General features: G+C 51.9%; 1 protein-coding gene across 13 annotated transcripts in view; it reads right to left on the bottom strand.

The window, feature by feature from the left end:
• Positions 1–14,857, bottom strand: part of LOC123625372 (BTG3 associated nuclear protein) — a 70,566-nt gene that overhangs the window by 46,895 nt on the left and 8,814 nt on the right. For 11 of the 13 annotated variants that reach the window (XM_045533800.1, XM_045533805.1, XM_045533806.1 and 8 more), the window contains exon 2: positions 1,261–1,399. The exons of 1 other annotated variant lie outside the window; for it this stretch is intronic. In XM_045533800.1, the coding sequence (XP_045389756.1) occupies positions 1,261–1,330 (70 nt within the window). In that variant the 5' untranslated portion in view covers positions 1,331–1,399. Of the gene's footprint in view, positions 1–1,260; positions 1,400–14,857 lie in introns of those variants that run through there. One more of the 13 variants, XM_045533808.1, reaches the window with a different exon arrangement.

Here is a 14,857-nt window from a genome sequence, read left to right as displayed (position 1 = left end):
AAATACTCAATGCATATTTCTTTGTGATTGTTCATTTAATTTCGAAATGATTTACATTACTCTCCCCTTCCACACTATAACTAATCTTCAAATAGAGTTTCCTCAATTAACATACCAAATACATCATGCAAGTAAGACATCACACCTTCTTACGGGATTTTGAAAATTCTCTTTTCTGAGGGGAAAAATGTCAGCATTTCAATTTTAACCTTCCTCAAAGAACAACCAGGCCACCAAAGCGCTCAGTGACTTCACTCTGTGCACCTGTCACTTCAAACTTAACAGAACCATAAAACAAAGGGAAATCTTTTTAAAATAATAAGTGTGACTATTAACCAGGTGTTTTCATAGATAAAATTCCTGAAATTTAGGTTTTCATTTCTAAAGGGTGTCCTTGAAACAAATAGTAAGTTAAGGCTCCAAAGTAGATTTGTGCCTTTAACATCACTAAAGAAAATTACCAGCCTTATCTTAGTAAAAGTCGAAGGAAAAAACTTGTTCTCAACTACTGTTGGTGGAAGAATAAATTAACAAAACATTTCTGGAAAATGACAGGGTCTTATCAAAATTTTAACCACACACAGCAATTCTGTTTCTGGGAACTTACCCTACGAAAACACTTGCCTAGATACGTGTACAAGGATCTTGCCTACGGGGCTGTGTATACAAGAAAAGCTACAGACGGTGCAAAGGGTCGTCTGAAAAGGGAAGACTTCAGCAAGTCGGGGTGGGACACCGGGCAACCGCTGAAAACACAGAAGTAGATTTACACACACCGGTGCTGTGAGATTTCCGTGACACGTTACAGTGTTAGGTTACACGGGGGACCGGGTAAGGAACAAAGCCGCAGGCCATCAGGAGCGCGGGACCCCACGGCGTGCGCGCGCTGTGCGCGTGTGCGTGCGTGAGCGTGTATGTGCGCGTGCGCGCGTGTGCGTGTGCACGTGCGTGCACGTGTATGTGCGTGAGTGCACGTGTGCGTGAGTGCACGTGTGCGTGCGTGAGCGTGTATGTGCGCGCGCAGCGCGTCAGGGCGCGAGAGCAGGGACAGCGCTCAGGACAGTGCCGGAGGCTCCACGGCTGGGGCCCCGGGGGACAGGGAGGGCCTTGCGGCTTCACATCGCTCGGATTTGGGTTTTCACGCCGAACGCGCATCACCTTTTCTTGCGCGTAACGGAACGGAAAGAAAACTGCTGGGGCGGCTTCTGGGTTCCGGAGAGTGGAGGGAAGGGGGCTCCGCCCGGTCCCGCAGCTCCGTACCTGGGTGGTCGGGGCTCAGGTCCTCCACCGCGATCTGGACCACATCCGCCAGGTCGTGCTCCGACATCATCCAGAGCGGCAGGAGAGCGGCGGTGCCCGCGCACGCGGCCGCGTCACTGCGGGGCTGGGCTCCCGTCACCTGCCCCGCGGAAGCCCAGGAAAAGGAAAGGAAAATTAACCACCATGACACGTGAAACGACGTACACTGCTAACCACGCACGTACATGCAGGATGACATAAGTGTCTGTGCATCGTTAATATGGGGGTCCTCTCGTCCCAAACCACCCACAGGGCAGTGTGCTTCGAGGACTAAGAAGCAGGTCACGAGCATGACTCGCTACTTCCCTCCTCGACCACCGAACGGGCCCCTACCTGACAGCCTCTCACTTTCGGTCCACCTTCACCGCTTCCCTCTAAAAATGGGCTTGGAAACCTCATCTCCAAACCGAAAGTCCCGGGGGGCCCTGACCACCCGCAGCAAAGTCCTGTGGTTTCCTGCTCCCCGCGGGGGTCTTAGTTCCCCGCTACGCTCCCCACAGCCTGGAAAGCCAGCACCCCGGACGCGTCACACTGCTGCCCCCCAGCGACTCACCAGCGCCCCCCAATTTCTCCCAAGCCACACCTCATACTCCCTTTCTGCTGTGCCGCAGCCCTGGTGGCCTGGAGGTGTCCCTGCTTTGCTTCCTTCTCACTCTCAGAGTCAGCCCTGAACCCACTGCCACCCCAGCTCCAAGGCCACGGCAGGGCTGTCCCCAAGCCTAGTGCCATGTCTAGAACACAGTGACTTTCTTCCAGCTCCTGTGACACTTTGATTAGGCATCAAGAGACCTTATTTCCCAAGATAAAAATAAGGCTGCATCATGCAAACTGCGGACCGTCAACGCACAGATCTGAACGTGGTACTTGAAAACAGGATGTCTTGGAAAACTCAGGAATCGACGTCACCATGATATTTTTATCATATTATACTTTATAGTTTATTTATAAATAAATTTTGTAAAATAAATTGTCTTTCCCAAACCACACAATGCACTCCTGGAGGGCGGAGACCACGTGCCCGGGGCCACACAGCAAATTCCTCCGTGGGTAAGCACAACCCCACCGTCCGTGTCCTTTTTTTTGAGACAGAGTCTGGCTCTGTTGCCCGGGCTAGAGTGCCGTGGCATCAGCCTAGCTCACAGCAACCTCAAACTCCTGGGCTCAAGCAATCCTCCTGTCTCAGCCTCCCAAGTAGCTGAGACTACAGGCATGCGCCACCATGCTCACTAATTTTTTTTTTCTATATAGTTTTAGTTGTCCATCTCATTTCTTTCTATTTTTTTTAGTAGAGACAGAGTCTCGCTCTTGCTCAGGCTGGTCTCGAACTCCTGAGCTCAAACGATCTGCCTGTCTCGGCCTCCCAGAGTGCTAGGATTACAGGCGTGAGCCACCACGCTCGGCCCGTCCTTGTCCTTTAACCCAGCTCCACGGCAGCGGAAATGGGATTTTCAGGTCATATAGTTTCAGCTATGAGTCTCCTGACGACTCCTGTTAATGGATAAATTCCAACAAGCATAAAATTAAATTAGCAGGCTTCACACATGTTCTTAAACTCTATAAATAATGTGGTTCCTCCTCTCCTTTGTCTATATTTAAATTCTACAGCTTAAATGGTGGCAGCTCCTGAATTTCTTGGGGACAATAATTTGGGGAGGAGGGAGCCAAGCACTGTCTTAAATCTTCCTTTATAAAGACAATATTTTTACAGAAACATATGATCAAATACATGATCAATAAAATGTCAAAGATGGCTTTACTCCCACTTTCTAACTTTACACAAGATTAGATTGAGGAAAAAACTGTCAATCGTCCTTAACAAGTAAGCAAGCTGGTGACAAGGACCTGGCAGAGGAAACAAAGGGGCTCAGAGGTACAAAGACTGAAGCTTCTGGAAGCCCAACTCTGGAAAGACGGCAGTGACATTTTTAATCTCCCCAAATCCTTCCAAGAAAACACACAGAGCTGCTAGGATTGCAAAACTAAAGCCAGGTCAACACCCACAAGAGAACTAGGTGGCGAGATGCTCTCTTAACCCCAGACACCAGCAAATGGGACAAACCACTGAGAACTGCGAGGCCATCGTGGCCTGAGTGTGTGCGAGGGAGGAAGCAGAGGGAAGCCCTGAGCCCAGGGGACAGCGGCTGAGCAGAGGGACGCAGCACAGGGCCGGCCGTGGGCAAACGCAAGGGGAGCTATACTAGAGTCCAAAGGCCTAGGATACGCTGGACGCCAAGAACCCTCAACGCCAACCATCCAAAGCTCCCTTCAAGGCCAAATAACTGAAAAACATTACTGAGAATAGAAAACAAAACATACCGGGCATGGAAATTAGAAAAGAAGGAAAATAAAAGCTAATTAAAGGTTGGAGAGAACAGAGCCAGGAGAGCACAGAAAGTAAGATGCTACATTTTCAACACTTGGTTAAAAGAAAAAAACAAACAAAAAAAAAAAAACCACAAGCTAGAACCCCAAAACACTGAAATTAGAAAAACTATTCTAAATCAAGCTTCTCTTCTGAATTCACATAAAAATAAGCAATAGAGAATATTGAGGCCAAATCTCATGCAAAGATAATATATTTTAAAAGAGAATAAGAAGCCAGGCACAGTGGCTCACGCCTATAATCCCAGCAACTCAGGAAGTCAAGGCAAAAGATCGCTCAAGCCCAGGAGTTCAAGACCAGCCTTAGCAACATAGTGAAGACCCCATCTCTAAAAAGAAATGAAAAAAAATTAGCCAGGCATCGTGGCGCATGCCTATAGTCTCAGCTACTTGAGAGGCTGAGGCAGGAGGATCACCTGCCCAGGAGTTTGAGGCTGCAGTGAGCTGTGATGATGCCACTGCTGTACTCTAGCCCAACTACATAGTGAGAATCTCGTCTCTAAAAAACAAAGATGTAACAAGATGACATCACTACAGACAATGAAAGTGTGCTGGAAAGACAAATCCCCCCAAAAGATGAAAACTATGCCTAATATTTCAAAACAAGTTCAAAATACATTAAAGATACAAGATATCATTCATCATAAGCCAGCATTAGAAAAACTCAGAAATGAGATGATAGAACTCAGAAAATATTGGAAATAAAAGAAAAATAATTTCAGAAATGCAGGCTAAACCACGAGAACCTTAGAGCAAATAAACACAACAGACAGGGACTTGAGAAAAATAAAATGAGAAAAGTTTTAAGGATTAAAATGAAGGGACGAAAAGAGTCCGAGGACAAGCAGCAGAGAAGACCCTGCACAGGTATCACAGGAGACCCAGGAGAAGAAAAGTAGAAGCAATGAGATGAAACACTAAAAACTGTAGTTCAAGAAAATTCTCCAAAAAGGGGGCGGGGAGAGGCTTGAAACTACTTACTGAAAGGGCATACCACAAACCTAGTGGAAAGAGAAAAAACAAAAAACAGGACAGGCAACAGAACACCAAGACACCTTACAACAAAACTATTATTTAAAGAAAAAAGAAAAATTCCTTTAGACATCCAGGCAAAAGATGAGGCGACCGACAGTGGAAAGAAAAGTAGATTATCAAACTACAACAGAAAAACTGGATCAACATATTTCAGACACTCAAGGAAAGAAACGTGAGCCCGAGACACGGGATTCCGTGAGCACAAACAGGCAGAGCAGGGTGTGTAACACGCTGTTTTTAAGAAATATGCAAGATATGCACAGGATACTTCTGGGTTAAGACTGTCAGTGCACAGGAGTGAGAAGGAAATTATTGCTCACTTTGCACCCTTTATCTGTATTTTTATCATGTGGAGTTATCACCTTTTCAAAAATTAAAAAAAAAACAAGTTTATAAAATGATCGGACAAACAAATACGTAGGTATAAACTGTGGGGAAGGTCTCAACCTTCAACCTCGGGGCTGCTCCAGGGGGAGCCCGGCAGCTACGTCAGCTGACGCGGAAGGACCCGCCAGGCCCAGCAAGTGTGACGGGACTGTGTGGTCACCCTAAACCCGTGTCCTTGGAGGAGGCCCTCTCAGTACGGCTTAACTGCTAGTCAGTCTGAAGATCAAAGCAACATACGCCATAAACTCAGTGTTCTTTTTTCCAGAGTAAGAACCAGAAGCAAAGATTATTAAAGGATGAGCCAAACTTCCCAAGGAAAGCAGCAGTGCTCAGTTAGGTAATGCTGCCCACCCGACCTCTGCCTTCGTGGATTTAAAATGCTTTAGGGTCACAGACTGCTTTCAGAACCTTAAAAAAAAAAAAAACCACTATAGAGCCTTGTCCAGGAAAAAGCACAGGCAGTTCCAAAGGCTTCACTAACACCAGGGACCACAGGCCGCCCGTCCCACGTCTGCCCTCCCTGCCAGCCCCTCCCGCAGCAGGGCAGGGAAGCGCAGGGCAGGGACGGGCAGCTCCCGGGAACCTCCTGGGAGAGGAGTGGCCATAGCCGGATCCCCTCTGCGCCCTCTAGCGGGACTCAGGCCTGGGCGGGCAGTGGCCCAAGGAGCGGGGTGCGCAGCACGGCCCTGCAGGAAGGACCCCGGCCCCCCGGCCCAGGGGCTGCCTCACCGCCCAGGCCGCCTCCGACCTTCTCGTAAGAAAGGAAAATAACCAGCCACCTGGTTTAGAAAGGACATATTTTGGAGTCCGTCACACGCAGCCGGACTGAACCTAAGGACAGGCCCTGTGTCCACAGGTTCCGGGTCAAACGCCTGCCTCAGAAGGGGCTGGCGGAAACTGTTAAATGCTCACTTCAAGCCTTTTCCTGGTTTCTAAAAGCTCTGACAGTGGCTTGAGAAAATACTCCAAACTCACCACAAAATCCTGAATCCTGACCTCTTCCAAATCAGGACACCACACGTTATCCAAGTTGTTTACCCAAAAGTCACTCTGTTGCCAGGATAGGGTCATTTAAAATTCTGCTAACAGTAAAGGTTTCAATAGAAAAAACCAGGGCAAGAAGCCCAGGGAAACTGGAACAGAGCGCTGTGTGCGGTTGCTATTTTGGCAAATTAAATTTGCCATTTCTCAGAAGTCCTGGGGATAGTCCAGTCTCAATACGATGTTATAAAACAGCTGGAACGAGACTGACGTTCAATAGAGTCTCTCACCGAAGCTACGCCACTTGCAGCCCCACCAGGTCTGCGGAGAGAGGCCCCTGTGGGGGCACACGAGAGGACAGAGCCCGCCGACCAGAGCAACGACCCGAGTGCTCCACGGCAGGGCAGGGTGGAGTCACCTCAGCACCGCCAGCATCAATATGCACGAGCGCCATTTAATTACACCGGCCAACCGGAAAGATCTCCAGAACGCGATAGCGGCAGACAGGAGTAACTGGGACGTTGCAGAGCAGCGTGTGTAATGTGATCCTGACTCTGCTTTCTAAGCATGGCACATGTGTGTAGTCACACGCCCACGTGGGAACACACACAGGTGCTTGGGAATGACATGCTCCAGAGGTGAGGCTGCCCACCGGGGAAGGGCGCGGGGGCGGCGTGAGCCCAGCCTCACCTCTCCCTGCACCCGTGAGAGGCACCTGTTACCTGCAAGCTGCCTGTGAAACTGTCTGCAGGCAGCTGAGGGTCCACAGGTGAGGTCAGTGACACCGACTCCTGGTCAGTGTGACAGCACCCTCTCCCACCCTGCCTTGAAGGTCAGCCCACAGGGCTCGGGGCTCCCCACAGCCGAGCAGGGCTGCGGAGGAGGAGCCCACTCTCCACCCACAGCCACCCCCACTCCCCTGGCCCCACGTTACACCTTCTCCGCTCCCCTCCCCAGGCTCGGCTCCAGCCTGGGCAGCACCTGCCGCTGTCTCCCTCCTCCCCCGCTGTCTCCCTCCTACCCCCCACTGTCTCCCTCCTACCCCCCTCCCGCTGTCTCCCTCCCCCCCCCCCCGCTGTCTCCCCCCCCCCCCCCCCGCTGTCTCCCTCCTCCCCCGGCTCCAGGTCAGAACTCCCCAGAGAGCTGCCTGCATCACTGGCCCACACTCACGTGCCCCCGCCAAGAACCCACCCAGGGGGCTCCACGCGGCCACTGAGCCAAGACTGTCCCAGCCCAGACGCTGCCCGGCTCCCGCACATGGCCTCCCCTGCCGGCCCAGCCTGGCCCGTGTCCCTGCCGTGGCTGCCCAGGCCAGGCCGGGGCCCCTGCGCAGCAGACACCAGACACACCTCTCTGCTGGGGACGGCACCCCGCCCACCTCCCTCAAGATTCCAGTCTGCACTGTAACCTCTTCAAACTGAACCGGTGCCCACCCCAAGCCAGCCCGTCCCCCCACAGGCTTCCCATCTCAACGCAAGGCGAAGCCCACTTCCCAGCTGCTCAGGCCAACGCCCACCATCCCTGCTGGCTCTTCTCGTGCATGTGACCCTCTGACTCCACCAGACCTGCCTGTCCCCACCCAGCACCCCAGCCTGGACCCAGGCCATCCCCGAAGGCGGCGCACAAGGCCTCCTCGCTGTGGCCAAGGTCCGCCTCTGCCCACGACCCTTCTCAGTGGCAGCCAAAGGGACCACATCGAAACACGGCCCACACGTGCCCCTCCAAAGGCTTCCACCTGGGTCAAAGGCCTGGTGACGGCTCACGGGCCTCTGCAGCCGGCCACACACTGCCAGTGCCTGAGCGTCCCCTTGGGCTCTCCTGCCGGCTCAGGGCCACAGCCAGCCTCGCCCACCCCTCACCACTCCCTGTCTCCGCAGGGACAGCGAGCCACACCCTGAGAACCCACCACCAGCGCCCTCCCAGCCCTTCCTGCTTCACTGCCTGGCTGCACGTCTTAAATATGAACATCTACCTGCCTCACTCAGCATCTGTCTCCCGGCCAGAAGGGAAACTCCCATAGGGCAGGACTTCCCAACACCGTGCACTCGGCCAGGTGCAGCCCCGCCTGCACCGTGCAAGGCCAGCACGCGGTGACGCACCCAGGAACAGGACACAGCGCCAGCGCCGACCTCTGACACCCAATTACAAACGCCAGCATTTCCACCTAAAACATACAGATCGAGGCCTTCAAAGTCCGTTGTGTCTACGTTTTGATTTCAAAAAGGACTGTGCTGTAATTAACTTACAACTCTAACCAGTCAGGTCAGGAATGTGAAATTAATGTGAACGACACGTTCGGCCAATAGCGAAAGCCCACGGAGCTGCTCGCCGACTGTCGGCCACAGGCAACGGCAGCAGCTCATTGGCAGAGATGTATGACTGCAAATACGTTTTAATTTTGCTATTTTTTTAAACATCCTGGACACCCATAAAAGAAAATCACAAAGCCATTAAAACAGGAATAAAAGTTATTATAATTGACTACAAAACTTAGCATTAGCAGTAAAGATTAAAAAAGAAATGCTATAGATTATCAGCTCTTGTTACAGGAAAAAAGGTAGCAAGGAAAAAAAACTAAATAAAGTCTCTCTGTGTTCACCGCCAAGACTTCCTTCAACACCGGGGTCTTCTTGGTCACCAGGCAAACCACATGACACAGGTCAGTTCCTTAGTGAGGTTGCAGCAGTGGATTTTTTCCCACCAACCTTCTTAGGGCAACATTCTTCATAGAGTTGTTTCTCATATCAGCCCTAATGGAAGCCCCAATTCTGCATCTGGTCTGGACGCGGCTACTTCCACAGGAAGCAGGACAATGCGGTCCAGATGGGCGACCTCCGGGTAGGGGTCTGACTTAGCTCGACCAGAATCACGGTACTGACCGGTCCCCAGACACACACACACACAGCCGCCAGGCTACGAGACGCATTCCACGAGCCACAGACAAAAACCCGAGTGTCCCTTACCCATCTGGAAGGGGGCATTTCACTTTATAGATGACAAAATAGGAACTGAACGCATTCCCTGCTGGCAAAAGGCCTCAGGGTCGGGCCTGTCCCTTAACAAGCACAAGCAAGACGCCATCCCAAATACGAGGCGGGGGTGTGTGTGACTACGCAGGAAAGACCACTGGAAACATAACTGGGGTGGAGGAAGGGCCACTGCCACCAAGCTCCCAGTGCCCCCACCTCATCCTGTGGCTGTCTCGAGACTCTCTGCCCCTCTGAGTTAGAACGTCAAGTCCTCAACGCCGTAAAAATCAAGACAGCCAGGCATGGCGGCTCCTGCCAGTAACCCCAGCACTCTGGGAGGCCGAGGAACGAGGATCGCTTGAGGCCAGGAGTTTGAGACCAGCCTGGGCAACAACGAGACCCCAACTCTACAAAAAATGTGAAATACCAGCCGGGTGTGGTGGTGCGCGCCTGTAGTCCCCTCCTCGGGAGGCTGAGGCGAGAGCCCAGGAGTTGGAGGTCACGCCCCTGCACGCTAGCCTGAGACCCGTCTCTAAAAAAATAAGTAAGTAAGAAGTGGCTAAGTTGCACCTAGCCAAAAAGCTAAATTTCCGGAAATAAGAAAACTGCTGAGAAATTAAAGACCGATCCACTTAGTCCTTCTGAGATACAGGTACACTAATAAAATAAAGAAATAACGAGAAAGCCAGTATGAAGCACACAAAGAAATCAATTTTTATTAAGCTGAGATATGTGACAGGGGCTCAGCTCACCGTCCTCCCCATCAGCCTGGGCCGGCCGTGCAAATGCGGGAACGAGGGCAGGAACGACGGGCCCACGGGGGACCTGCCGGGGCAGGCGGGCTGGGCAGAGAGAAGCAAGAACCACTCATCCTGCGGCTTCGCTTATCCTTGGGAAAGATCAGGAAACACCGTTTCTCTTTAAGACAACCTCCCTAAAAACGTTCAAATTTAAAATTAGGAAAAGAAGGTCAAACTAGCTGCAGAGGCCAGGTCCTGCTCCCCTACGGTGGTTGACTTTGCCACTTTTATTCGCGGTTTCCAAAACACACAGAGCTCCTCAAACACAGGCCGCCGTCGCAGGGGAGGGAAGCGGCCAAGCTGAGGACGGCACGTGTCTGTCACCGTTCTCAGACCCACCTGAAGCCCAGAGGGGCCTCAGGTGACAAACTCTGCCACTTGGGCCTGTGCCGCTGACGGCACTGCCCCCAACAGCAGGGACAGCCGAGCGCGGCAGCGGGACCTTCTGCACGTACTTCTGGACACACGGACACAGCTATCGTCACTAAGAGCTCAAGTGAATAAACTTAAAAATCATAAGAAATCCAAATATTTGGGGAGAAAAGTGGGAAAAATTCAAATTTTTGAGAGGTCACAATCAAAACCTGAACACAGTAACGCGCACGGTTTCTAGGGAACACCTTAGGAGGCGTGCGGACTCTCGACTGGGGTTCCCTGACGTCCTGGCCTCGGGACATCACCTTAACGTCACGAGGCCCCCATGGAGCTTGTGCTCATCCGGGTTAAACCTCTCGACATCTACCGTGTTTGAAATGAGAACAGAAAATGTTCGAATATTTATTAGTTCATTTTAAAATTATACAAATCAACACATTACACGTTAACATCCTATCTTAATCCACTTTATGCTGCTCTAACGGAACACCAGAGACAGGGAATTTATAAAGAAATTGAGTTCTTCCAGCCCAGGACGCCCAGGGTCCAGGAGCCGTGTCCGGTGAGCCCGTCTTGCTGCCGGTACGTGAGAGATGCCAGACTGGCTCTCACGGTAACTGACCCGCTCCCGTGATTGCCCCTTAATCCATGAATCTGTGGGTGGATTAATCCATTCAGGAGGGCACAGCTCTCGTGATCCAATCACCTATTAATGGTCCCTCTTCTTAAGACTGTTGTGTTGGGGATTAAGTTCCAACGTGAGTTTCAAAGGGGACATTCGAACCACAGCACACACAAAACACTTTTTATGGAAAATAATGATAGTTTCCAAAATAACAACAACAAATCCTTGGTGAGAGGAAGGACATCTCAGGCCTAACGGAGACAGCTGGGTTCCCAGGTCCGCCTCTGCCTCCAGCCTGCTGCCACGTGCCGGGGTCGGGGTGGTGACCGGGGTGGAAACCGGCCTCCCGGGCGGGGCAGGTGGGCGAGGGGAAGTGTTCTGAGAGCCTTGTCAGATAACTGCGCCTGTCCCTCCCTGGTGACACCCAAGCTCAACAAGTGTTTTGTTTTTCCTTAAAGGCTAGTTGCATCGTGGGATCTGATACAGTATCAACGAACTTTTTGCACTGTAGTACTTTTTAAAATTCACTGGTCTGTCTTGCACTTTAAACATATCCTTTACCCAGGCGTGACCCTGCATCGATCGTTCGGAAAATACTGGTTCACTGAGTTACTCGGATCTTCCAAAAGTTCATTATATGACATCAAAAGCATCATGTTTGGAAATATTAGCACCGACGTCCTCTTTCTTGGGAGCTGTCAGGCTCACGGTGGGTGGCAGATACGAGCTTTCCAAAATTCCAACTTCACTTGACAGCTCCAATTTTATCGCCGGCAACAAATACCATTAGCTGCTTTCCTTGAAGTGACAGGCTTTGTTCATGTAGTAAGACATACCAACAATTTGTCAATAATTCTTTTATAGTATTCTATGAAAAAAGCAGCTAGTTCAGCTAGCAACTCAAACAATCCTCCGATCATCCAACCTTGAAATGCAGCAGAGGTGCTTTCCACGAACTTTGTTTTATCCACAGAGCATTAAGAAGACGTGTATTGAGGGTTGAGATTTAATAAAATGAGTCATTTTTATTGCATGTCTGTGAAGAACATGACTACACAAATACAGTTTGGGGCCTCGTCCTTGATTCATGCTATAGTGAGTTTCAGACAATTTTGCTATAAAACATAAGCCATAAATGCAATTAAAAGCAACTTTTACTCGATTTAGCAACTGCCAAAGATAAGTATTAATACACTATACAAGCTTGCATATGTCTTGCAATAAAAATTTTGATGTTTACATACATAACACTCATACTTTATTTCTTCCCTAGTAGCTACTAAATTGCTTACACTATGAAATATTTATTCAGATACCATAAAATACTTCATCTGCCAAAAATGCAGGCATATAAAAATATACAACTGACTGTAGGCTTCAATACCTCAACCTTGGCCAGGCCAGGCGCGGTGGCTCACGCCTCTGATCCTGGCACTCTGGGAGGCCAAGGCGGGAGGATCGCTTGAGATCAGGAGTTCAAGACCAGCCTGAGCAAGAGCAAGACCCCATCTCTACTAAAAATAGAAAAAATGAGCCAGGTGTGATGGCGCATGCCTGTAGTCCCAGTTACCCGGGAGGCTGAGGCAGGAGGATCGCTTGAGCCCAGCAGTTGGAGGTTGCTGTGAGCTAGGCTGAAGCCACGGCACTTGAGCCCAGGCAACAGGGCAGGACTCCATCTCAAAAAAACAAAACCTCAACCTTACTTCTTAGTTCTATGAGAAACTTTCAGGAGCCTCTGTGAACACTTTTACACAATTAAGTAATCTTAATGCATTTGTTCATACGTTTCCACAACACGATAACCGGGCACTGCCCTAAACAGCACACGAGGGAGGAGACAGTGCCCCTGCCCCCAGGACGTGTACTAACGTGGGGGTCCTGCAAAGCAGGGCACACGACACTCGTCACCCACTGCTCAGAGGGCTGAGCACGGGTGCTGGGGGAGCACAGCCCTGAGCAGCCACCCGGTCCTGGAGGGTCAAGGAAGGCCGTCCAGACCAGTGTCCCAGCAGAGCGCTGGGGAGTGGGGGGCACACAGAGGCACAAGTGTCCCGGCCGGGGACCTTGTCAGCGGCACAGAACAAGCCAGCAGAGGCCACGCGGGGCCACAGGGACTAGGGAGACAGGGGCGTGGGGGGGGGAGGTAGCCATGGAAGAATTCCAGGGAACATGGAAATGTGGACAGTGTCTCTGGTGACACTGAACTACTGCTCATTTAGAATGTCCCTGCTCTCAGGACGTGAGTGCCAAGCACCGAGCATGAAGTCAGCAGACCCTGCCACCGAAGCGCACGCACCCACGGAGCAGCACGCCCGAGCCCGGCCTTTCCGAGCCCAGACGAAGAACACGCACCTGGATTCACGTGTTCTTCCAGCAGCTTCCCTTGAGGCTTCCAAGGAGGAGGCGGCACAGACTCACTGACTTAGTACAACACGCTCATGCTGCGCCGGTGGGACGCACCGTGGGACAGGACAGGGAGCTGTCGTACCCCACAGCCAGTGTCTGCCACTGTCAAATCAACGGGCCCCTTAGCGCAGCACGTGGCCATGACTCGGCCATCGCCACTGGGACCAGCCACCAGTGCTTGTTTCCCCGTTAACTCACCCCCCAGGAGAGTGCTCAGGGAGCCACCCCCACCATGGTCCTTCTTTAACACTTCAGTATCCCGTCACCAAATCCCAGGGCCCCTCGCCCTTCTCCGCTGCAACCTTGCCATCCGGGCACTGGCCTCTGGCCGTGTCCTCTGGCACCAATTGCTCCACAGGGCAGGCGGCAGCCCTTGGGGACACACCACACCGTCTGGCAGGCTGCCGGCTCCATGGGCCCCTCCCAAAGCCACACTCGGCCAACCCACATGGATGGGCTCCAGGGCGTGGGCCTCCCAAGGACTTCCCTCCCAACACAGCACCTGCTCGCACCACACCTACGGGCTCTGGCCAGGGCTGAGCCCCTCCCGAGACGACCCAGCTCTATCCTGTTACTCCGTAAACTCCGCTAGGTGGTAACCAGGTAACCAGGTACTGCCCTCGTAAGCAGTGAATGATCATAGGAGACAATAACACAATAGCCGCATAGTGTATGCCAAGCTCCTTGATAAGCAACCTAGGACATCTCATTTAAGCCTTTCGGGAACCCTACGAGGTACTTTCCAGTCAACAGGTGAGGAATTTGAGGCTCAGGGAGAGGTGAGCAGACTTGCCGAGGCCAGCTACAAGCCAGCGCTGCGGAAGCCTGCACTCCAGCTTCCCCACACAGCCCACGGGACAGAGTGCGAGCCCCGCAGCACGAGTCCCTGGCCCTGTCCACTCTGGCCCCAGGCTTGTCTTCCACACTGCTTGACATAAGCCTTCCTCCCAGGCCACAAATTCGGACTTGCTGGGCCAGGCCGTCCCTAAACACTTCCCTTGTGTGCAAATCTGCACGAGGCATCGTGGCTATTTACTCATGACCAGAGGGCAGTGAAGGAATGGGGGAGGGTGTGGACCAGCTCCTGCAACAGTGACCGACCTGGGCCGTCAACTGAGCCAAGCCACCGCCTGCTCTTCCCTCTTCCTCCCAGAGTGTGGGCCTGTGCTCCCCTCCCAGCTCCCCCCAGACGCTGAAATCCCTTCTCCCCCTCAGCCCCTCTCTACCCCCACCTTCTGCAAAATCCGAGAACGGTGGTCCACCTCCGGGGTAAGGACACCAAAGTGTCCTAATCTCTTCCCACCTCGCGATTTCACACAAACCAGACCAAAACTAGCATGTGCCAAAATTTTAAGGGAATTTGTAATCCTAACCAGGCAACGTAAAAACAAAAGCAAACTAACTCCCAACCAGAACTGTCAATCAAAACAAGCAATGGTGACAGCGGCAAAGGCGGATGGATTCAGGAGCCAACTGGGCCAGAGTGCTGGGCCGTCCGTCCCAATACCCCGGTGACTTCCAAGCTACACCGCAGATGCCAGGCAACAGTGCTGGTGACACACGAGAACCAGCTAAGCTAATACGGTCTAGAGCAGCAG

This window comes from Lemur catta, chromosome 20 (assembly GCF_020740605.2).
Source record: "Lemur catta isolate mLemCat1 chromosome 20, mLemCat1.pri, whole genome shotgun sequence".
NCBI lineage: Eukaryota > Metazoa > Chordata > Mammalia > Primates > Lemuridae > Lemur > Lemur catta.
The sequence above is the reverse complement of the archived record's forward strand: the minus strand, read 5'-3'. Positions and strand labels throughout refer to the sequence as shown.